The sequence below is a fragment of the Bombyx mandarina genome, chromosome 19 (assembly GCF_030267445.1).
Source record: "Bombyx mandarina strain Sakado chromosome 19, ASM3026744v2".
In the NCBI taxonomy this organism is placed as follows: domain Eukaryota; kingdom Metazoa; phylum Arthropoda; class Insecta; order Lepidoptera; family Bombycidae; genus Bombyx; species Bombyx mandarina.
The window spans coordinates 12,557,436-12,580,754 of NC_143225.1; the positions used below are offsets into that span (position 1 = coordinate 12,557,436).

The 23,319-nt window shown below is 37.1% G+C and overlaps 1 protein-coding gene across 1 annotated transcript; it reads left to right on the forward strand.

The window, feature by feature from the left end:
* The first annotated feature begins 5,369 nt into the window (after positions 1-5,369).
* Positions 5,370-10,129, forward strand: LOC149500890 (uncharacterized). Its single transcript, XM_089735401.1, has one exon. The coding sequence runs from the start codon at positions 5,485-5,487 to the stop codon at positions 6,370-6,372; it is 888 nt and encodes a 295-aa protein (XP_089591527.1). The 5' UTR covers positions 5,370-5,484; the 3' UTR covers positions 6,373-10,129.
* The last annotated feature ends 13,190 nt before the right edge of the window (positions 10,130-23,319 follow it).

Sequence of the window (23,319 nt, forward strand, 5' to 3'; positions counted from 1 at the left end):
GTCTAAGTAACAGTAGCTAGCGCCTTATTAACAGAAATACGACAGTCAAAGGTTTAAATAACATTTCGACTAACACGCGTCATTTATCTTTGCAATTAAAGGTGCATTATTTGTTATTAGCGTCAAACAGAATCATGTTTTTAATTGAACTACAATTAAGTTTACTCCATTCAAATGGCCAAATATGTTTTTTTGTTATGATATTTTTTTCCAAATTTTTATATTTTAAATGGCTCTTCTGTTAAAAAAATGTCGCTTAAACCAAATAGCCTTTCACCTCTCGATATGTAACACTTGCTTTCCGATTTATTTCTTTATTGAATTCAACAATTCGTAATTGAAGATGTGATTGATGACAATCATCTGATCCCGCATGTCCCGCACGAAGGGCCCCGCCCGGACCGTACACGAATTACTACATTCATTGTCATTATTAAGAGACGTTAGACAGCAATCTTTGTTGTGGGGATGACACGTTCAGATATAAATCGGGAATGCAAGAATTCACAATTCGTCTTTTCGGATTAAAAGTGTACAATTTCCAAAAATATTCGAAATTGAGTTAATATGCGGAATCATTTGGTATCACCAGTATTTTTCTCATAATTACTCTCAAAAGAGCGTAGTTTAGTTTTAATTTTTGTTTTGTTTACCTATATTTTGACTACTATTAACAAAATGAATACATAATTTTATCTTACTTTAAAAGACAGATAATGTGATTGGTAAAGAATAAAAAAATATGTTGCAAAGATGATTAATATTAAAAATATCACATGTTAAGCCTTTAAAACACTCTCCTGTAAGATTAGTAAGTTTTGAGATTATAGTTTTAATGCGAGAAGACGAATTACGATGGGTAAATCGAATTTTAACCAACAATAAAATAATTTAAAACTACTTTTACGATTCGAAACTCGCGGTTTTTTATTTGTCATTATAATATTTCCGATGTTTCGAATCTACGGTTTTTGTAAGCACGGACGAATCGTCAAAGGGATGGGAAAAACCCGAGATTAAACCGTAAAACCGGTAAAACCGTAAATAATAGTTTTATTTATGTTTATACGATTTGTAGAAACCAATGAATTGAGTAAACTATATCACTTGCGATTTCTCGATTATACCTGATTGTTTACTTATTTGATTACTTACTCAAGATTATTATTTTATACTTATTGTACACAAAAAGAAAATACAATAAAAACAGATTTAAAGAATGTCTAAATACTATGTACAAAGGCGAGCTTAACTCATTCATGAGTTTTCTTCCAGCAAACCCTTTTCAGAGAGAAATACGATGTATAAGAGGGGAATAGTGCACAATATAAAAGGTATTAAAGAATGACTGTTAAACAAAGCTTTAAAAAAAAAAACTAATATAAAATGAAAAATACATATAAATAAACATACATAAAACAATAACTTAAATACAATTAAAGTGACAGGAAATGTTTCTTCATTTGCCTCTTAAAAACTTCTAGAGAGGTACTAGAACGAATAGGTCGAGGGAGATAATTCCATAATCGCAGTGCTTGTATTATGAAAGAGCTACTATAGCGACTAGAGCTGTGTATGGGAGGTTATTGTTTAGAGATTATTGTTTCTAGATCATTCGTTAAATAGGGATTCGAATTTTTTTTTATTGCTTAGATGAGTGGACGAGCTCACAGCCCACCTGGTGTTAATTGGTTACTGGAGCCCATAGAAATCTACAACGTAAATGCGCCACGCACCTTGAGATATAAGTTCTAAGGTCTCAGTATAGTTACAACGGCTGCCCCACCCTTAAGCCGAAACGCATTACTGCTTCACGGCTGAAATAGGCAGGGCAATTTTTTACTGGTGGTAAGACCTCTTGTGAGTCCGCACGGGTAGGTACCACCACCCTGCCTATTTCTGAAGTAATGCGTTTCGGTTTGAAGGGCGGGGCAGCCGTTGTAACTATACTGAGACCTTAGAAATTTCTCAAGTTAAGTGGCGGAATTTACGTTGTAGATGTCTATGGGCTCCAGTAACCACTTAACACCGGGTGGGCTATGAGCTCGTACACACAACTAAGCAATACATAAAAAAAATACCCCGCCCTTCATCCCCAAGGCCAAGACTCAACAGTTCAAACACAAAAGCAATTTTTAAAGAATTATTTTGACGTTGACGTTGACGTGACGTAACTTAGATTTTTGTCTTTATCTAAAAAAAAATCTCAGACTAGAGTAATCTATATATTAATACGTGAAGCAAAAACTTTGTATCCCTTTTTACGAAAATTGCGTGGACGGAGGAGTATAAAATTTTCCACACTTATAGAGAATATAGAGAAGAAGTGCACAATGCTAATATTTTTTTAAAATAATGCATAAAATATACATTAAATCAATAAAGAAAACATTACACACACTACATACCATGTATTTGACGCACACACGCATGCATATTATTTATTGTCAAACTTTTGTTCTTGACGTCTGTGGTCAAATTGAGAATAAATTAAATATTGTTAGTCTTTATTAATATTTTTATATAGTGTAGTATTGGCGTTGAAAATACAATCATAATAGTGTACAAACTTACAATTCCAATTAATTATAGTCGAATTTCGACTACTGCGGGACCTCTAGTTTAGTAAGGAATCAAAACAAAATATGTTCACATCGAGCGTCATAGATACGTTATTTTATGACGAGAGTCGGCAACACCGCTCGCTTTGCTTCCACGGGGTATCGAACTGCAGGTCAACACACTGTCGATCAAGACCGTACGTGGAAACAATCATAACTACACGCTTACTCGGAACACTAAAAAACACAATACTGCGTTTATCTATATATTAATACGTGAAGCAAAAACTTTGTATCCCTTTTTACGAAAATTGCGCGCACGGAGGAGTATGAAATTTTCCACACTTATAGAGAATATTGAGAAGAAGAGCACAATGCTAATATTTTTTTAAAATAATGCATAAAAGATAATCAATAAAGAAAACATTACACTCACTACATACCATGTATTTGACGCACACACGCATGCATACTATTTATTGTCCAACTTTTGTTCTTGACGTCTGTTGTCAAATTGAGAAGAGATTAAATATTGTTTGTCTTTGTTAATATTTTTTATAGTGTAGTCTTGGCGAAATTTGTGATTATAGAAGTATAAAATACAATCATAATAGTGTACAAACTTACAATTCCAATTAATTATAGTCGAATTCCGACTACTTCGGGACCTCTAGTTTTATTAATTTTACCATAAAAGGCTTGTAACAAAAACAAAAAAAATCCCAACATAAAAAGGTCAGATTATTAAAATGTCATATTATTTTTATAAGCCGTACACATATCAAGTGCTAATCATAACGCAATAATATTATTATTCTAGCCTAATATCCTGACCAGGGTCAATTCAGATTAATCCAATTTTGTATAAAAGTGTTCAATATAGTTTTTAACTAAACATATTATTAATGTCAAATGTCATAGTCCTCCGTGCGCCCAATACTCAAGGGGCACAAAGGTTTTGGACGTACATATTTATAATTTTTATTTTTTTATTTATTAATAAATAATAATAAATAATTATTTAAATTTGAAACAGTAATTTTTATTTAAAAAAATACTAATAAAAATTTTAAAAAATCACCTAACTCATCCATACCACACAGCCTGAGCATACGCTCGCTGTCTGCCCCGCTTGGGAGGTGCAGCGCCGTGTCCTGGTCGCAAAGATAGGACCGGACTTGTCGCTGCCTGGCGTCGTGGCGTCGATGCTTGGCGGTGACGAGTCCTGGAAGGCTATGCTCGACTTCTGCGAGTGCACCATCTCGCAGAAGGAGGCGGCGGGGCGAGTGAGGCAAAGCTCTCCTCACTACGCAGAAATCCGCCGCCGCCGAGCAGGGGGTCGGGACCGGGGTCTCGTCCGTAACCCGGCCCCCTAAGAGCTTCGGGCTCCACCCGTTTTGTGCGGGAAGGAGCCTAGGCGTGGGGCGGCGTGGTAAGCCGCGTTCCCCCGACCGCTCCGGGAGAAGGTGTAGCGCGGCGCCATCAATGCGGGCACTTGGCCCGTCGACCGAGGGAACCGGCGGTCGTGTCGCTGGCGGCCACCGGTCCGGCGTCTGGGGGACGGCGGGATGGATGTAATATGCTCTGCGTAAACCCTGTCCCGCCGTCTCAATAGCTCCGACTGGGTTCCCACCCGGTCCGGGGTAGAGCGCCGGCTGTGAGCGGCAGGAGTTTTTAGTGAGGTTCAACTCCCACATACCCTACCCGCACGGCGGGTGGGGATCCGGCGATTTTCTCCAGTGGAAAAAAAAAAAATACCACACAGCCTCATTTCTGCAATGAATTCACAAACGCCTTAAGCAGCAACAATTAAATGAACAATTTTGACTTTAAATAGCTATTTATTTTGTAGAAACTGTCATTGGGCAATTGACTCTGAATTCTAGTCCATTGAATCAACTTGTAGACAATGAATTGATTGCAGATTCATCAAAGAAAACATTTTTTATTTCTACTCTTAAATCCTGTTGAAGCATTGTGAAGCGTACCGGTAATCAACTCCTTACTAAATAAAGCACGTCATTACGGATCCTCCTGATCCATTAACGGTGCTTTTAGGCACCACAAGCACCGGTCACCGTCCTCGTCGAACCCGTCGCTTGCGACGAAGGGCTCGACGAGCGAACTAACCCATAGACACAGCCCACTGAGTTTCTCGCCGGATCTTCTCAGTGGGTCGCGTTTCCGATCCGGTGGTAGATTCTGCGAAGCACTGCTCTTGCTAGGGTCAGTGTTAGCAACTCTCCGGTTGAGCCCCGCGAGCTCACCTACTAACGTTAGGGTGAAGCTGAAATAGCCTCTCAAGGCTATCAGCATAGGTAGGAAAAAAAAAAAAAAAACTAAATAAATATTTGGTGTGTGCATTAAATTCAAAGCGGATTTTAATATTTGCTCATATCAAAGACTCGGTTGGACTATTAGTACCATAGATTAGACCACTTAATATTAGTACTTTGATGACAATAGGATTTTGAATAAAGGCGGCCATCCGTTCCGTGTTGCCAGCTGTAATCCCGTTATGAAATAATTTACAATTATTTTAAACAGCCCCGCAAAAAGTTTCGATACTTATCTACATTATAAATATATATTAATTATAATTCGTACATTTTCAACACCCTGCCACACTAGTTTTATGAATTTTGATAAAGTTAAAACTTTACATGTAAAAATCAATACGTGCAATTGTGACAATGGTTTATCAGAATCCTCGCATGAATCCAGAATCAGCAAGAAATGTCACCCAATTGTGAAAAATAAATCGAGAGACGAATGAGATACGAAATGAATAATTTACTGATGGATTCATTCGCCTCGTGGCCACCTAAGAATACGCACGCTTGTCTCGCTTCGTCTCTTAATCAGTTTCTCAAACTTTTATAAATATTTTAACTTTTTGTTATTATCACTATCATTTCTTAAAATGCATACCTGTGCGAATTGTGGTACTCAACACACCGACGGAACAATATGCAGCGTTTGCAAGAATCATTATGATTTTCCATGTTCTGGAGTGACGGAATCGGGCTATCGCAGATTAGGTGAACGGAAAAATACCTGGCGGTGCCTGAAGTGTAAAGGGCCCCAGGACGCAATACAGGAACAACTTAGTCAAATCCTATCTCGACTGGCTCCGTTAGCAACAGTGGTGGAGGACATCAAGAGCATCAAGGCTGAAATAGGCGATCTCAAGAATTCCCTCGAGCTGGCATATCAACTCACTGGTGATCTCTCGAACACGGTGAAGGACTTGGGCACTAGGATATGTACAGTTGAAAAGATCGGCAGTGAGGTTCCTGCTCTTCGTGACGAAATTACCAGGTTGAACAATGAGCTACAGGACCGGGACCAGTGGGCCCGTGCGAATAACGTGGAGATCCGTGGTATACCGGAAAAGAAGGGTGAAAATCTATATGATGTCGTCAGCTGTATCGGCCAACTTTATAATATTTCCATTACAAAAGAGGAGATTAATTACATTGCACGTATCCCAACTCGTGTGCTGAAGGCTGAAAAATCTATTATTGTTGCGTTCAACAATAGGTATCGCAAGGAGGAACTTATCGCTTTAGCTCGTAAAATTAAGAAGAACAGTCTCTCGGACTTGGGTATACGAGGAGAGGGAAAATTTTATCTGAACGACCATTTGACGCAGCGTAATAAAACATTATTAAACAAAGCAAAGTCGCTCGCGAAGGATAATAATTTCCAATATATTTGGGTAAAACATTGTAAAATAATGGCCCGCAAATCAGATACATCCCCGATATTTTTTATAAAAGAGGAAAGGGATTTGAAGAAGATAACCTGAATAATAATCAATATTTCTTTTTATTAAGTATTTTTTATCACACAAAATTTATTTTCTTTTCATTATTCTTTAAAGTTTGCTCTAATAAGAAGTCAACTGTTAAAAGTTTGAGAGCCGCATGCAACCTCGCGCATTATTATTACCTATATTTTTATTATTACGAAGTGTGCATCCAGTTCAGGTACGTAAGTTCAGCTATATTCATACGTTTATCGTTATGCATTACGTCGCATAGCCATGTCATAGTGCACATTATCGCTTGCGTTTTGCTACTTCGGTTCCGCTCATTATCGCTTGATAAGTGTGAACCGATCGTGCTCGAGCGATCGTGTGCGATGCCATGTAAGTTTTTTTTACTACCCTATTCTTACAATATTAAAATTAAATTTTATTTGTTAAATGTATTACTTTTAGGATTTGAGTATTTACTATTTCTACAATATCGTTTTGTTTTGCTGAATTACTTTGTTCGTGAAAATGATTGTCTTGGTACGTTTATTAAAATCAATTTATATTATTCTTTATTATTGTTTATAATATTACATTTAAAATTGCTTATTTCGATTTATTTCAGCTATTGTATCAAAATTCTTATCTAATGGCTAATGTAAAGCTTAGTATTTATTATCAAAACACTAGAGGGTTACGTACCAAAACAATTGATTTTAAAAGAAATGTCCTACTTAATAACTATGATGTTATCTTAATCACAGAAACTTGGTTAATGGATAGTATTGGTGACTGTGAGCTGTTCGGTGATAGGTACATTGTGTTTAGACGGGATAGAAATTATATAGCTACAAATGAATTGTATGGTGGAGGCGTACTGATAGCGATACGACGCGATCTTACGGCGTCGCGTCGCCCGGAATGGTCGTCTTCTGCCGAGGATATATGGGTTACGGTGACATTCAATACTAAAAGTCGTGGTGTTGTAAATATACACTTTTGTTCCCTCTATTTATGTGATGAAAACCTTGGCTACAACTTCAATTCTCAGCTAACCAACTTTACAGACAAACTCTCTCTAGCAATGGACTCATGCCCTAATGATACATTTATAGTTACCGGTGATTTTAATATGAGAGATATCAAATGGTCGTTTGACACTGACGAAGATCTTACACAGCCACAGGGCATTAGTGGGAATGCGCAAATTTACTTTTTTGATGTCTTGGCAGAATGTAATTTCTATCAATTTAATTACTTTTATAATATTAATAATAGGGTACTTGATTGGGTTTTATCGAACTCAAAGCTTGAAATCAGTGCTTGTGACGACCCTTTAGTGAAGGAGGATGTTCATCATAAATCGTTGAATATATTTCTGTCTTTAACTGATATAAAACAGTTAATAGTTCAACCTAGGTTAAAGTATTGCTTCCACTCTGGAAATTTTGAGTCTATTAACTCGTCACTTGCGGATATAGACTGGGACAGTTTTTTACTAAATTTTTCCATTGACGAGGCCCTCGATAATTTTTATAAGATCTTATATGACGTAATCGATAAGCACGTTCCTCGAAAGTATCATGCTCCTAGTTTGTTCCCACCCTGGTACACATCCCCGTTAAAAAAAGTTTTGAAGGAAAAATACAAGTTTTTGAAAAAATACCAGAAATACAGCAATACTGACGATTATGAAACCTTTTCTCTCCTCCGTAAGAGAGCTAAAATATTGGAAGATGATTGTTATAGAGCTTATATCACGTCGGTCGAAAGTTCTATCTTAAAGGATCCTAAGTTTTTCTGGAGATTTGTTAAAACTAACAAAGGTAGCGCAAATAACCTTCCTTCTACTCTCACATACGAAGGACAAACAACTGACTCTGGGGACGTTATCTGTAATCTTTTTTGTGAATACTTCCAATCAAATTTCCTTAATACTGCTACGGCTGATCACAGTACTGCTGACCAGCTCCTGGGTGTTAATACAAACATTGCACACTCTGACTGCATATCCAGTATTGAAATTAATCCGGCTGAGATTTTGAAACTGCTAAAGGCTTTAGATCTGTCAAAAGCAGCAGGTCCTGATAGGATTCCATCCCTATTCATAGTTAGGTGTTCTGAGAACTTGCTTGCTCCTTTGGTCATACTTTACCGTAGGTCAATTCATGAAGGAATCGTACCTGTGATCTGGAAATCTGCGTTCATAACACCTGTTCACAAAAAAGGCAATAAAGAAAATATAAAAAATTATAGGCCTATATCAAAATTGTGCTTATTTGCTAAACTGTTTGAACGAGTTGTGTATTCACAGTTGTACGCTTTTTTAAAACCTACCTTCATAGCGCAACAACATGGTTTCTTGAAGAATAGATCGACTACCACTAACTTAGTTACCTTCACGGAATATCTCACACGTAATATGGATTCTGGTGGTCAAGTTGATGCTGTCTTTACTGATTTCAGTAAGGCATTCGACCGCATCGATCACACGATTCTGCTACAAAAGCTCTTTAATGCTGGTATTCATGGTAGTCTCTTCAGGTGGTTTTCTTCTTATGTTGAAAATAGATCACAAAAGGTTGTGGTCAACGGACATGCTTCTTCCTGGGGAAGGATCCCTTCTGGTGTTCCTCAAGGGTCTCTGCTCGGCCCGTTGATGTTTAATATCTTTATAAATGATATAGGTACATGTTTTCGGACTTCGGACTTCCTCTTGTATGCGGATGACATGAAAGTTTATAGAAAAGTTAACTCCTCCAATGATTGTCAGATGATACAGGAGGATCTTTTAAGGCTCGAGGAATATTGTCATCTCAATAAATTAGACCTCAACGTTTCGAAGTGTTTTGCCATGACCTTCACACATAAGACTACACCTGTTAAGTTCACATATCAGCTTATAGGAACCAATCTGGCAAATGTAGATGAATTTTGCGATTTGGGGGTAACACATGATAGGAAACTGTCTTATGAGAAGCATATAGACAATATAGTGAAAAGAGCCTATATATCATTAGGTTTTATCAAGCGGCTTGGTGCGCAATTTGCTAGTGCTAAAATTTTTAAGGTGCTGTACTGTGCATATGTGCGCAGTATCCTAGAGTATTGTTCGCAGGTATGGAATCCGCGATATAAAATTTATATAAATAGATTGGAGACCATACAGAACAAATTCATGAGGTATCTTCAATTTAAAACTAAAGTGTATGATCCCGACTACGAGACGAGATGTAGAAGGCATCACATGCTTCCACTGGAGGAAAGACGTAGGATAGCTGATATTGTTCTGTATAGCAAAATAGCTCAGTCTGAGGTGGACTCGTCTTATCTTCTATCGTTGTTATGTTTAAGGGTGCCCCCGAGATCCATAATGCGCGAGAGCCGTCAATCATCTCGTCTCGGAGTACCTCGTGGTGGTACAAATTACAGACGTAATGCATTCTTTATAAGAGCTGCTAACAGTTTCAATGCTCTAGCTGACTTCCCTGAACTGGACATTTTCAACACTTCTACTATGAGTATTAGGAGAACATTAGTCAGTCGATGGTTGAATGCAAATATTTAATTAATTATTTTCTATTTACTACGTTTTTCTGTTTTTTTTATTTTCTCAAACTGTTTTATTTTTGTTTTTGTTTTACGTTTTACTTTAATTATTTAATTCTAGGCGATGCGACGCCCCAATCGTTTGTAGTTATTTAAATGCGGAGACATTTAAATGGTGTTTAGTTGTAAGGTTAGAGTTTATATAGTTTAAGTTCACTGTTTGTCTTCCTAATAAAATAAAATAAAATAAAATAAAGTAGGATCTCTTGTGAGTCCGCGCGGGTGGGTACCACCACCCTGCCTATTTCTGCCGTGAAGCAGTAATGCGTTTCGGTTTGAAGGGTGGGGCAGCCGTTGTAACTATACTTGAGACCTTAGAACTTATATCTCAAGGTGGGTGGCGCATTTACGTTGTGGATGTCTATGGGCTCCAGTAACCACTTAACACCAGGCGGGCTGTGAGCTCGTCCACTCATCCATAAGCAATAAAAAAAAAAGGTACACTAAACCGGTACAAAACGGTCGGACCTCAACATTCATACGCCGTATTGAATTTTCATAAAGTTGGCCACCTTATTGTGAATCCGAAAACGGATAGGAGTCATTCACTTCTAGGCGAGTGTGGGTGTGAGCTGAACGACTCGAGAAACCTGATTTACATTTCCTATTTCTATGCTATGAAATCTCTAAATCTAAATTATCAATTGAAAACAATTTTACCGGCATAAATCGGAATACGGAACCTCCGGTAACTGGTCCGACCCCCGAAAACAAAAGTATTCGAAACATCATGAGCCATCTGGTGTTAATTGGTTACCTTTTTTGTCCTCCCTTATAGTTGATAGCCTAAGGAGCTATTCCAACTACGCATTGCTTGATAAGTGAGCTCATGGGCTCAACCTGAGAGAATTTGCTAACACTAGTCGTAGTAAGAGCAGTGCTTCGTTGAATCTACCACCGGATCCGAATCGCGACCCACTGATAAGATCCAGCGAGAGACTCAGTGGGTTGTGTTTATGGGCTAGGTTGCATATCGAATTTTGTCGTATTCGAAGAGAACGGTGCTTCGAAGAGAATGTACCAGTGCTTGGACCAGTATCTAAAAGAACGGAGAGTGGATCGGGAGGATCCTATAAGATGTGTTTCAGGACGGCAGTTTCTTGCGTGTAGCTCTATCGTCTGAGTCGGGTATTTAATTAGAGGCAATTGGTTTACAATAAAAGATTCTGTGGGTTTTTTTTACTAAATTCTCGTAGGTGGGGCTCTTGTTATTACTTATAAAGATAGGCCATGATCTCGTGTCTGTCCACTCCAGAATAAGAAACCCCTTTACCGTTACCAGTAATTCAGAAAGGTTTCAATATCTCAAAATAAAACTTTTAAAGATTTTTAAAAATTCAGGTCAGAAAAATAAAACACATGTTTAGTATCAAACGACCGTAAACCTGTTCTAACGAGCTGTTAGGAATTTATTTATTGAGAAATACAGATTATTATATTAAATTATAATTTGAGAATTGAATACAAAAATGCGCATGCGTGCGCTTCAGGTGATGCGAATGAGAATTATAATACATTTTTTAAACTCATTATATACTAGTCATACGGCTTTAATGTTGTCTGCACAAACACGAACCATCCACAATCGACGACATTCACTTGTAGTGTCAGTGACCTTTACTGAACGCTTAACATTAGGAGGGCCATGCACTAATTTGCCCACCCACGTCAATAAAAAACTAAAAGTCTTACTAAAACTCACTAAATACAACAAAAATATATTCCTTTGTTAGAACGAGTGTATTTCTTTAACAAAGAAACTTTGAACAAAGACGGCGCCTATGTCAACGACTTCACCGAAAATATAGCTAAAGGAATTGTGACAATCATTCATTGTCATGGGGGATTAGTTAGGGGCCATGAAGATTTATACCTATATTTAAAAGGCAAACTGCTCCTTTCCATGACAAAGTTCTATGAAGAAAGCTTTGATTGGTTTACAAGCCGATGTTATATAATTTACTTCCAATTTTTTTTAGATTTTTATGCGGTTGGAAATCGTAATGTTAGTTATAAAAGGTTCCTTATAAAAGTGATAAAAGATAATTAAACCGTATACAAAAACTTACGATAGATATGAGAAATGAAGAACTGGAAAACGATTTGTCGTCTTCGATATGTCGATTTCATAATTAGGACGAAACTATATCAGCGTTCGAATTTTGAGGAAACAATGGCTACCTCTCAACAAGAACTATAAGAATTTCAACTCATTCGAGTAAAAGATAAAAGACGCGCGAAATCATAATTAAAAAAAATTGCCATAGATTATCTCAAATAATGTTTTATTTTTAAAAAAATCTAGAAATGTCCTTAGAATTCTGATTGGGTTTACTTTTTTTGCACAACAACAAGTATATCTACTGTAGTATTTGAACGTAATATTTAGAGCACAAAAGTACAATGAACTGTCTGTTTGGTAAGATAAATCGTACGTAGACAGCCAGTAGGTGGTAACAAGCTTTGTGGAATAATATTTTATTTGCCATTAGACAACGATATGCTTGTAATTAGAACTAATTGCATAATTAGTTAATTGTAAATAAGCACTATTAATGACAGTGATAATGAAAATAACCTAACGCTGTGCGCTCTGCCCGTGGCAGCCATTGTCCTTCTCTCAAAGTCAAACAGACGCAATTAACCCGCCATATCGGCAACGACCTAATTCATATTGCGTTAACATAGTTTTATATTTTTTGAGCACTTTTTGAGCAGTTTTGTTGCTACTACTTAACTTAACAACAATATAGCTGTGTTTCCCAGATTCATTCCATAAAAGCTCAAAGCTAGTCGTTCAATATCAAAAGAAGGTTATAACGTTTTTATTCACACATTACTTAATGGCCGAATCGAAGCGATGTTAAATGGAAATGTAGGTATGTCAGTAGGCTTAGTGCGAGTTTCAAAAATCGAATCGAATGACTCGCATCGAGTGGACGCTCTTCACGGTGAAACGTGCGGAGCTCTGAGTGCGAGTTACTCGATTTGCAGGACGTTTATTCATCTTGAGAAGCAATAATTTTTTCTTTTATATTGGTAGCACGCAAGGTTTTTTTTAAGGCGTTTAATTGAAATGCCAAGCTTTCTAACGATAGTTATAATTAGTCGGGTAATGGGTAATGTACCGGTGCTTAGTGCGAGTTTTTTTTAATTACTCAGTCGATGTTAATTTTATGTTTATTTTGTGTGAGTTTGTATCAGTGCCACCTAGTGGTAAGCTTATGAATCTCATTTTGTGGGAGAGAGAAGGTTTGTTTATGTTGCTGTCTCATGTATCGAATAGCTTTACCGAAGTGAGGCTCTCGATTATTGTATGTGCGAGTGCGAGTTGCAAATTAATGGATTTTGAGAGTATTTCTTCACTTTCAAGCAAGTTAAGTAGTCACTAAAAATTTTGCCGTGAAACCAATACAATATCAAGATTTTTTCTTTCGTTTTTAATAATAATGTTGTTTTTTAAGGTTTTATCTATTCTAATGGTTTATACACATATATTTTTTCGGTTAGAAAATTTTATAGACGTCTAGCTAGTTGTAAATACATATTAATTCTTTGCTTTTTCATTTAATTCTTATTAAATCATTGCTTTTTTTTTAAAGAGTTGTTTGATGAGAGAGAGAGAGCTAGATAGAGTTGCTTTTTTTTTTATTGCTTAGATGGATGGACGAGCTCACAGCCCACCTGATGTTAAGTGGTTACTGGAGCCCATAGACATCTACAACGTAAATGCGCCACCCACCTCGAGATATAAGTTCTAAGGTCTCAGTATAGTTACAACGGCTACCCCACCCTTCGAACCGAAACGCATTATTGCTTCACGGCGGAAATAGGCGGGGTGGTGGTACCTACCCGTGTGGACTCCCAAGAGTTCCTACCACCAGTGAAAGAGTATTCTTTATTGTACACAAAATGAATAAATATTGTGAAACATTTTTTCTTGGTCTTATCGCTAAGAGTGATCTCTTCCAGACAACCATTAGATGGGCAAGAATAATTTCGAAATGAATTGCACACTGTGTATCTATCTATTATAGAAATATATACACACACGCACATACACACGCGCACACACACACACACACACACACACGCGCGCAATATACATATTTACAGGTACATACGTACAGATTTATATTTATAAATTATATAGAAATTTGAACAATGTAATAATAATTTTGCTTCTTTACACATTTATAAATAAGGATGGATGCTCGTAATAATTTTAGTATATTTGGGCCACCTAATGAAGATCATCAACACTATTACCGTAAATACAATCATTTTATAAACGTTCAACGGGTAAAACATTAAACCTATGTAAAACATAATTTCTTTAATTAAAAAAAGCTGAAATAATTACCTATTCCAAGATTAATTATGTTAAGTATGTCTAAATATGTAATTACAATTAAATAAATTCTATAATAAACTTCTAATTCTAATACTTCTATTAAAGTTACTAAAAAAATATGTTTATGCTGGGCAGTTTTCGTGTATTTTAAAGGTTACGCCATTACGGCAAAGTTTGTTTACGAAATTGCACCCTTAGAATGGAAGTGGTATAACTAAAAAATTTAAGATTAGTTTTATATTTCAAAACACTTATGTATTATTATTAAGAACCTACATTTTAAGTAGGTAATACGTGCAGCAAAAATGTTGGACTCCTTTTTACGAAAATTGCGCGGACGGAGAAGTATGAAATTTCCCACACTTATAGAGAATATAGAGAAGTAGTGCAGATTGCTAATTTTTTTTTTTAATTGTGCATAAACAATAAAAAAATAAACTAAATGAATAAAAAAACCTTACACACATTACCATGTATTTGACACACACACACACACATGCATTTATACTTTTTTTTGTTTATTGATTTATCAATCTGTGGTCAAATTGAGAATAGATTAATATTTTTTGTCTTTAATATTATTTTTCTATAATGTAGCCTTGGCGACATAGAGCAATGATTATTATAGAAATGATGATAATAGAAAGGTGACAATAGAACTATAATAATGTTCAAACTTAAAATTTAAATAAATTATTCTCAAATTTCGACCACTGGACTACCGTTAGTAGATAATAATAAAATCATTTATTGCCTTTCACACAGATTTAGATTATTACAGGCAGCCTACAAGGAAACAACAAAAAAACAAAGCACTATTATATCATTTCTGGCAAGCAGCTCAACATTTGCACTTGTATATTATTGATAGGAATTTTATTAAGAATATTGAAAATTTATGAGGAATTTGACAAGTACGGATTAGTTATAGATATATGTAGTTACATATTGTAAATTAAATTAGTTTTATAAGTGCAATAAAAAATAATTTAAATGATAAAATGATAAAGCCATACCTTTTTCCAATGTGACGATTAGAGGGTATCCTATTATTCTTTTCTATATTATTCTATCAGCTTATAAAATTAAACAGTCTCTTTTAGTCTAGAAAAGGACTAAGTACTCTTTCTGTCTTTTTCAAATAAAATGGCATGCCTTAAAGTGTTTAAACCGAAAAACTAAAAAAATACAATTATTGTATTACAATATTGAAGTTTACCAGAAACTAAGAATTTTGGGTTGAGCCACTTTAATTCTAAAGGTACAAAATAGTATTGAACACGTGACATTACCCGAATAATTTTGAAAGTAGTTGGTTCCCATTAAAATGCTGTTAAAATACGTTGTATTTCATTTAGACGGTCTAATGCCAAAACATCACGTGCTACCAATATACGAGAAATAATATTATTGCTGCTCTCGGTGAATAAACGCCCTGCGAAGCGAGTAGCATATCTCAACTCACACTCACAATTCTTCATTTTTCACCGTATAGAACGTAAACTCGATTTGATTTTGATTTATTCATTTACAATTGAACAACTAGGAAAAAAAGATGAAAAGACATTTTGGAGGGACCGCGAGGAGCTAAATTGTGTGAATTGTTTTATTTTGTCTATTTAATGTTTCTTAGTTAATGCGTATTTAATATTTCTTCGTGTATAAGTGTAATTTTGAGACCGTCTTGGCCTAAAGGTTAAGGCGTCCGGTGTATTCGTATCTTGCAATGCACCGGTGTTCTAATCCCGCCGGCGGGTATCAATTTTTCTAATGAAATACGTACTTATCAAATGTTTACGATTGACTTTCACTGTAAAGGAATAGCATCATGTAATAAAAATCAAACCCGCAAAATTAATTTTTGTAATTACTGGTGGTAGGACGTCTTGTGAGTCCGCACGGGTAGGTATCACCACCCTGCCTATTTTTGCCGTGAAGCAGTAATGCGTTTCGGTTTGAAGGGTGGAACAACCGTTGTAACTATACTGAGACCTTAGAACTAATATCTCAAGGTGGGAGGCGGCATTTGCGTTGTAGATGTCTATGGGCTCCGGTAACCACTTAAGATTAGGTGGGCCGGGAGCTCGTCCACCCATCTGTGCAATAACAAAGTAACGTGGGTTTATTAACTGTTTAGTATCTGTGAAAGTGCGAAAATTTTAAAAAATTAAACAAAACCGCTGGACGTAGCTTCTCGAAGTCTTCGAAAAGGTCCACTGAAAAAAATCTCAGTATATAATCAGCATTTTGCAGAGATTATATTTTATCCCATATTATCTGATCTCATTTCATTTCATTCCATGCCAATTGATTAATGCTTCAAATTAATCAAATCCATTTCACTCCATATTATCATTTTTCATAAAAAAAGATTAGGCTCTATGGCATGATATTTTTGCCTCTCTAGTTGGAAAAATAAAACTACTAAAGAAATACTCGATCGAAACGTTAAAATCCACTAATTTGTAACACGCACTCGCACAAATGTCATTCGTAGTACTCATTTCGGTAAAATTACTCGGTTACGAGATCACAACGTTAATATGAACTCGCACTCACAAAATAACACCGAGTACGTTTGCCGCTAGGGGCGCTGTTCCAATTGCATACAAATTTGACCAAACTGGCTCGCTAGTGAGAACGTTACAAAACTCGCACTAAGCACACAGATTTGGCTTCTGGAGTAATCGCTTAGAGTACCTAGCTGTAACTATGAACGATACTAGGTCCAAATAACCTTGTAATGGATGGCACACTTTTAAATTTTTTTTTCGGTACATTTCATGAGGAGTTTTTATTACCAATCCATCCAAAACGGTTCATTGACTTCGAAATCTAAATTTGGAGTAACGATCGTTGTTTATAACAATCTCATACAAGATCTTCGTCAAAAAGGAGGGTGGTTGTTTTGACTTTGTAATTAATGACTTCCAATTCAAACGAAAAACATTCAATACAAGTTTGTTGCAAAAAAATCGTCTCCTATAATGAAATTCGAAAATTTTGAGAAATGTTCGAACTACCGTCACTTTCGTAGTTCAAAAATCACATGTCCCTAATAGAAGTTCAGGACTGGCATTTACTTCAATGCAATGGAGATTTTAACCTCATATCTTTTTTTTTTTTTTTTTAATGTAGTATTACTGTAGGCATTTTCAGTTTCACCAGGACAGGTGGACGAGCACAGGCTCAGCCTCGAGAGACCTCTTCTCTCCACCTAGACGACGGTATTTATGTTTGTCTATGCATGCATCGCCACTCTATTCTAAGCCATCAAAAAAGTTTAGTATCGGGACCTTCTATTTTAAAAAAAAAGGTTTCTTATTCTACAAGAACTATTTTTTGTTGTTGATGCGATATGTGCGCCGGTGCAAATAATCAGTATTATTTTGTAATGAAGGCAAACGGAACGCACGTAAAATGATTGTTTACCTGCTGACCATAATTAAAATGTTTGAGGAAACATTACGCTGTCAGTCAACAACAGGAATACGGTAATTTAACAAACATTTTAAAAGGATTATTGAATACATTTTTGTATTTATACCAAATTAAATTATTGTAGGTACTTATAAAAAAGACAAATCAGCTCATAGGCATCACGTGAGAGCTGCCTTTTTTCCCCTACCTATGCTGATAGCCTTGAGAGGCTATTTCAGCTTCTCCTTTACGTGTAGGTGGGATCACTTGGCTCAAACCGAAGTGTTGCTAACACTGGCCCTAGCAAGAGCGAAGAGCAGTGCTTCGCAGAATCTTCCGCCGGATCGGAGACGCGACCCACTGAGAAGATCTTCGAGAAACTCAGTGGGCTGTGTCTATGAGTTCGTGACAGTGGCAACAGTCTTTTGAGAATCGTATCGAGCAAGATGGAGGGACTGCTGATCAATAGCCTTTGCAGTAGGCACATGGAAGGAGAAAAAAAAAAAAAAAAAAATTGTGTAAAATGTATATAATGATAGTTACGTGTTAGATTTTTTTTTTTTTTTTAAGTTCCTAACATAGATTATAAGTAATTATTACTAACAAAATGTTATGGTTTTAAAAAAAAAAAAAACTGAAATAAAGTGTTAATAAATAAATAAATAAATAAATACTCGTCGATCCCTTCGTCGCAAGCGACGGGTTCGGCGAGGACGGTGCGAAAGCTGCCACCCACCTTACGACGTATTACCGAATTTCCACTTATCATTACCATTCCAAGCTATCCTATCTTTTAAACATTTTTGCTTCTTCGCGGCAGAAATAAGCAGGATAGTGGCTGCTACTCATGCCAGCTCCGAATAGTTTTTTTTTTCTTGTATAGTCTCAGTTATACAGTGATTTAAAACAGTTGATTTTTTATGTCTGCGATTTTTAGTAATTCCTTCTAAAAATTCCTTCACCGTGGATGTAATTTTTTAACATAATGAATTAATATTAGAAAAAATTATTTCATTAGAAAAATTAGTAGGTACCTACCTGTTACCTACGAGATTTAAACAAAAACAAAGTGACATCGATCGAAATGAGCACACTATAATATAGGCGTTTTATCCGTTAGGCAACGGCGACTTCCTTCATCGGTAAATATTAAAACGATATTATTCTTTAATATTAGAAGTAATCTTAATGAAAACTTGCTTAATCTGAATAGTATTCAGTTAATGTCTGTCTGTAGGATTTGAAGCGTGACCCAGTCGCATCTGTCAATACAAATTGATACAAATTCATCGACCGTGTTACCCGGTAAAAAAATTGTCCCCAACGATTTATTGTGAATTAATCAGAACAACCATTGGTATTGACGTCATGTTTTCCTCACATCACAGTCACGTAGCTTAAGGTACGTAGGTAAAGGATGATTAGCTTGGAATTACCAATGTTTCAGTTTTTAAAGCTTACCTATGTTATTGTAAAGTCTGCGGAGGGACTTCGGTTCCCTCTGTATTTTGTACCGTATGTTCCATGGGGAGTGCTCTGAGGAATTGTTCGAGATGATACCGGCATCTCGTTTTTACCATCGCACCTCCCGCCACCGGAGTAGAGTTCATCCATACTACCTGGAGCCACTGCGGTCATCTACAGTGCGTTTCCAGAGGTCTTTTTTGCCACGTACCATCCGGCTATGGAATGAGCTCCCCTCCACGGTGTTTCCCGAGCGCTATGACATGTCCTTCTTCAAACGAGGCTTGTGGAGAGTATTAAGCGGTAGGCAGCGGCTTGGCTCTGCCCCTGGCATTGCTGAAGTCCATGGGCGACGGTAACCACTCACCATCAGGTGGGCCGTATGCTCGTCTGCCTACAAGGGCAATAAAAAAAAAAAAAAAAAAGTTTTAACACAAGTTCATCTATACATTGAAATGCTTTTTAACTTGTTTTTTTTTATTGCTTAGATGGGTGGACGACCTCACAGCCCCCCTGGTGTTAAGTGGTTACTGGAGCCCATGGACATCCACAACATAAATGCGCCACCCACCTCGAGATATAAGTTCTAAGGTCTCAAGATTTAGTTACAACGGCTGCCCCACCCTTCAAACCGAAATGCATTACTGCTTCACGGCAGAAATAGGCAGGGTGGTGGTACCCATCCACGCGGACTCACAAGAGGTCCTACCACCAATAATTACGCAAATTATAATTTTGCGGGTTTGATTTTTAATACACGATGTTATTCCTTCACCATGGATGTCAATCGTGAACATTTGTTTAGTACGTATTTCATTAGAAAAATTGGTACCCGCCCGAGATTCGAACACCCGTGCATCGCTCAACACGAATGCACTGGACGTCTTATTCGTTAGGCCACGACGACTTCAAATTGTGTGTTTTGTCAATAAACAGGTTTATATTAAGAAAACAAAGATAATGATACTTTCGCATTTAGATATTGCCACCTCTCTTTCTGCGCTTCATCACTGAGATGAGATTCAGGGAAGCACTGCTCTTGCTAGGGCTAGTGTTCTCTCTCAGGTTGAACCCGTAAGCTCACCCACCGGTCCGCGCGTAGTCAGAATAGCCCATTAGGCTACCAACGATTAGGTAGGAGGGAAAAAACTTGTTCAGATCTGTCTGTTTGTCTGCATGTTTGATGCTAGACCATATTTCAAGGAGATAAAGGTATCTTTCCTTTCTTTTTGCATTTAAAAACATAAGCCCGACTAAAAAATCTATTCCACTAAGCATTCTTAGATTCTGTTACATTCTATTTGTATAGTAGTGGGTGACCGTTATAACGTAAATCAACGACCTACTCTCTAAACTAGCTAATTCCTTCTTTTTTTGTATTGAAGGTTTACTGGTGGCCCGGAGGCCTTTCCAGTTTCACCAGGACAAGTGGGCGAGCAAAGACTCAGCCAGGAGGTGTGGGATTTGCTAACAGCCGTCCGAGCGCCTCCGAAAGAGACCTTACAACTCAAGAGCAGCTGCTTCGCGAATGACTTAGAGCTCAAGTGTACTCAAAGTTACGCCTATTCGGTACGCATAGCGTCAATAAAGTGAGCTCATCTTTCAAGTATTATTATTTATTTGTTTCAAATTTAAAGCGAGCGGAGCCACGGACACACAGCAATTACAGGTTAGGGATACATTAATGTTGCGGTTGAATACGTAATTGTGACATAGGCAGACATTACTTTTGCTATAATAAATATTATTTGCTTCACCCGAATTTATTGAAAAATAACTTATCTTATTCTGCTCTAACTAAATCTATCTACCCTTAGAAACTATAATACGTATGTACAGTAGTCCAGGAGAAGTAGGCGAACAGACAAACACACAGACGGACCGAAGATTAGCCCTTAATAATCACTGTTTTATGTTCTTCATTAGTTATTTAATTTCTTTAACACAGACACAGAATTCTACTTTTTTATTAATTATACTTAGTGAAGAGTCTTAAACGTCTCTTGCTTTTACATTTGTAGTTTTTTTCTACGTATACTGATAGCCTTGAGAGGCTATTTCAGCAGCTTCACCCTAACGTGTAGGTGAGCTCACGGGGCTCAAACCGGTGTTGCTAACGCTGGCCCTAGCAAGAGCAGTACTTCGCAGAATCTACCACCGGATCGGAAAAGTGACCCACTGAGAAGATCCGGCGAGAAACTCAGTGGACTGTGTCTATGGGTTAATTTACTAGTCGAGCCCTTCGTCGCAAGCGACGAGTTCGACAAGGACGGTGACCGATGCTTGAGGTACCTAAAAGCACGGTTAATGGATCGGGAGGATCCGTAATGACGTACTTAGGGCAACATCGACTGTTCACCAACCCGTCCACAGGATCGATTATGTAATTTCCCGCGGCCACGACCAGAGGGTTTCCGTGTCGTGCCACCTTCTCAAAGTGACGCAATGATGCCGACTGTATATACTTACTGACTGAGTCAAGCTGCAGGTCATCATGGACATTGGTGGTACTATGCCAAAATACTTCTCTGTAGTTCCAACAACAACGACACAGTGTGAATAAGTTAGCGAAATCGCTCGAATCATGTGGAACACGAAAAAATAACCAGACAAATAAAATATATTTTACGTGTTTAATCTCACGTTTTTATTGTCATTATATTGTTTCCGAAGTTTCGAATACTTTATGTTGTGGCGCGAGAAATAAGAATAACTCGCGAATACCAAAACTCTGTAGGTGGTAGGACCTCCTGTGAGTCCACACGGGTCCACCACCCTGCCTATTTCTGCCGTGAAGCAGTAATGCGTTTCGGTTCGAAGGGTGGGGTAGCCGTTGTAACTATACTGAGACCTTAGAACTTATATCTCGAAGTGGGTGACGCATTTACGTTGTAGATGTCTATGGGCTCCAGTAACCACTTAACACCAGGTGGGCTGTGAGCTAGTCAACCCAACTAAGCAAAAAAAAAAAGTGTCGTTAGTGTCGCTATAAGTTTGTCTTGTATGGGTCATACACAAAACACGGTAGGCAGCGGCTTGACTCTGCCCCTGGCATTGCTGAAGTCCATGGGCGACGGTAACCACTCACCATCAGGTGGGCCGTATGCTCGTCTGCCTACAAGGGCAATAAAAAAAAAAAAAAAACAAGGTAAAATTTTTGGAAAAAAAAAACGTTCGTATTTTTACAAAATCAGTCTCATTTATTAGTTATTAATCATAGTATCTAAATTATAATATAAAACAAGATCATTTTTCAGGTTTTGCTTCAGCAATACAGGGTTTTTAATTTTTTTCTTGACCACAGAAGAGACAGACATACAGAAAAGAATCCAAATTGAAAAAATATACTTATGTCTAAACAGTAGTTTACTTATATTAAAATATAAATATATTAAAAAAAAATTTTTCATCGCTATAATCAAAAAGCGACTGACACTTAACTTTTTTTGGGGTTGGAATTGGGTCCTCCGTGTCGCTGGTATCAAAGAATATATGGGAACTGGAGTTTTTAAGGGTTACTGAGTCATCTGAGTCAGTATATACTATATTTTGCTTCCGTGGGGTTAGTGATTAACGGACTATTCTTTTTGTCAATTCAGGAGAGAGAGAGAGAGAGAGAGAGAGTATTCTTTATTGTAAACCAAAACACAAATAAACAGTGAAATACATTAAACACAAAAAAGTACAATTAATTTAAACACAAAGACGGTGTGTTTAAAAACGATTCGAGCGGAGATGGTGTTCTTGGTCAAGTGACGGGTGATGCTGATGCAGTAGCAATAGAAGATACTGGTCTGGGGGTACCCGTCCTTGATAAAGTAGATGATGGTGTCGTAGGCGAAGATTCTTTTGTATATCGTGTTATAGATTCAACGTGAATTTGCCCAATTTCAAAATGTGTACACCTAATGTGAGGTGCACACAATAAGCAACTTAGTCGTCTGCAGTGAATAATGTTAGGAGATTTTGAACTCCATGTAATCTGGTGAATTTTCAAGGTCCCTTTGAAGGGGCGTACTTTGTTAGCATCGGCAATTTTTTGTATATCAGATACATCATGCATTGCCGGTCTTTCTTACTCAAAAAAGTTCAAAATGAACACACCAAATTACTTGAACATAAACAATGCGATTTAAATCAATTTCCCACAG

Excerpts from the sequence above, each read along its gene's own strand:
- LOC149500890 (XM_089735401.1), top strand. The coding sequence starts at position 5,485 with ATGCATACCTGTGCGAATTGTGGTACTCAACACACCGACGGAACAATA.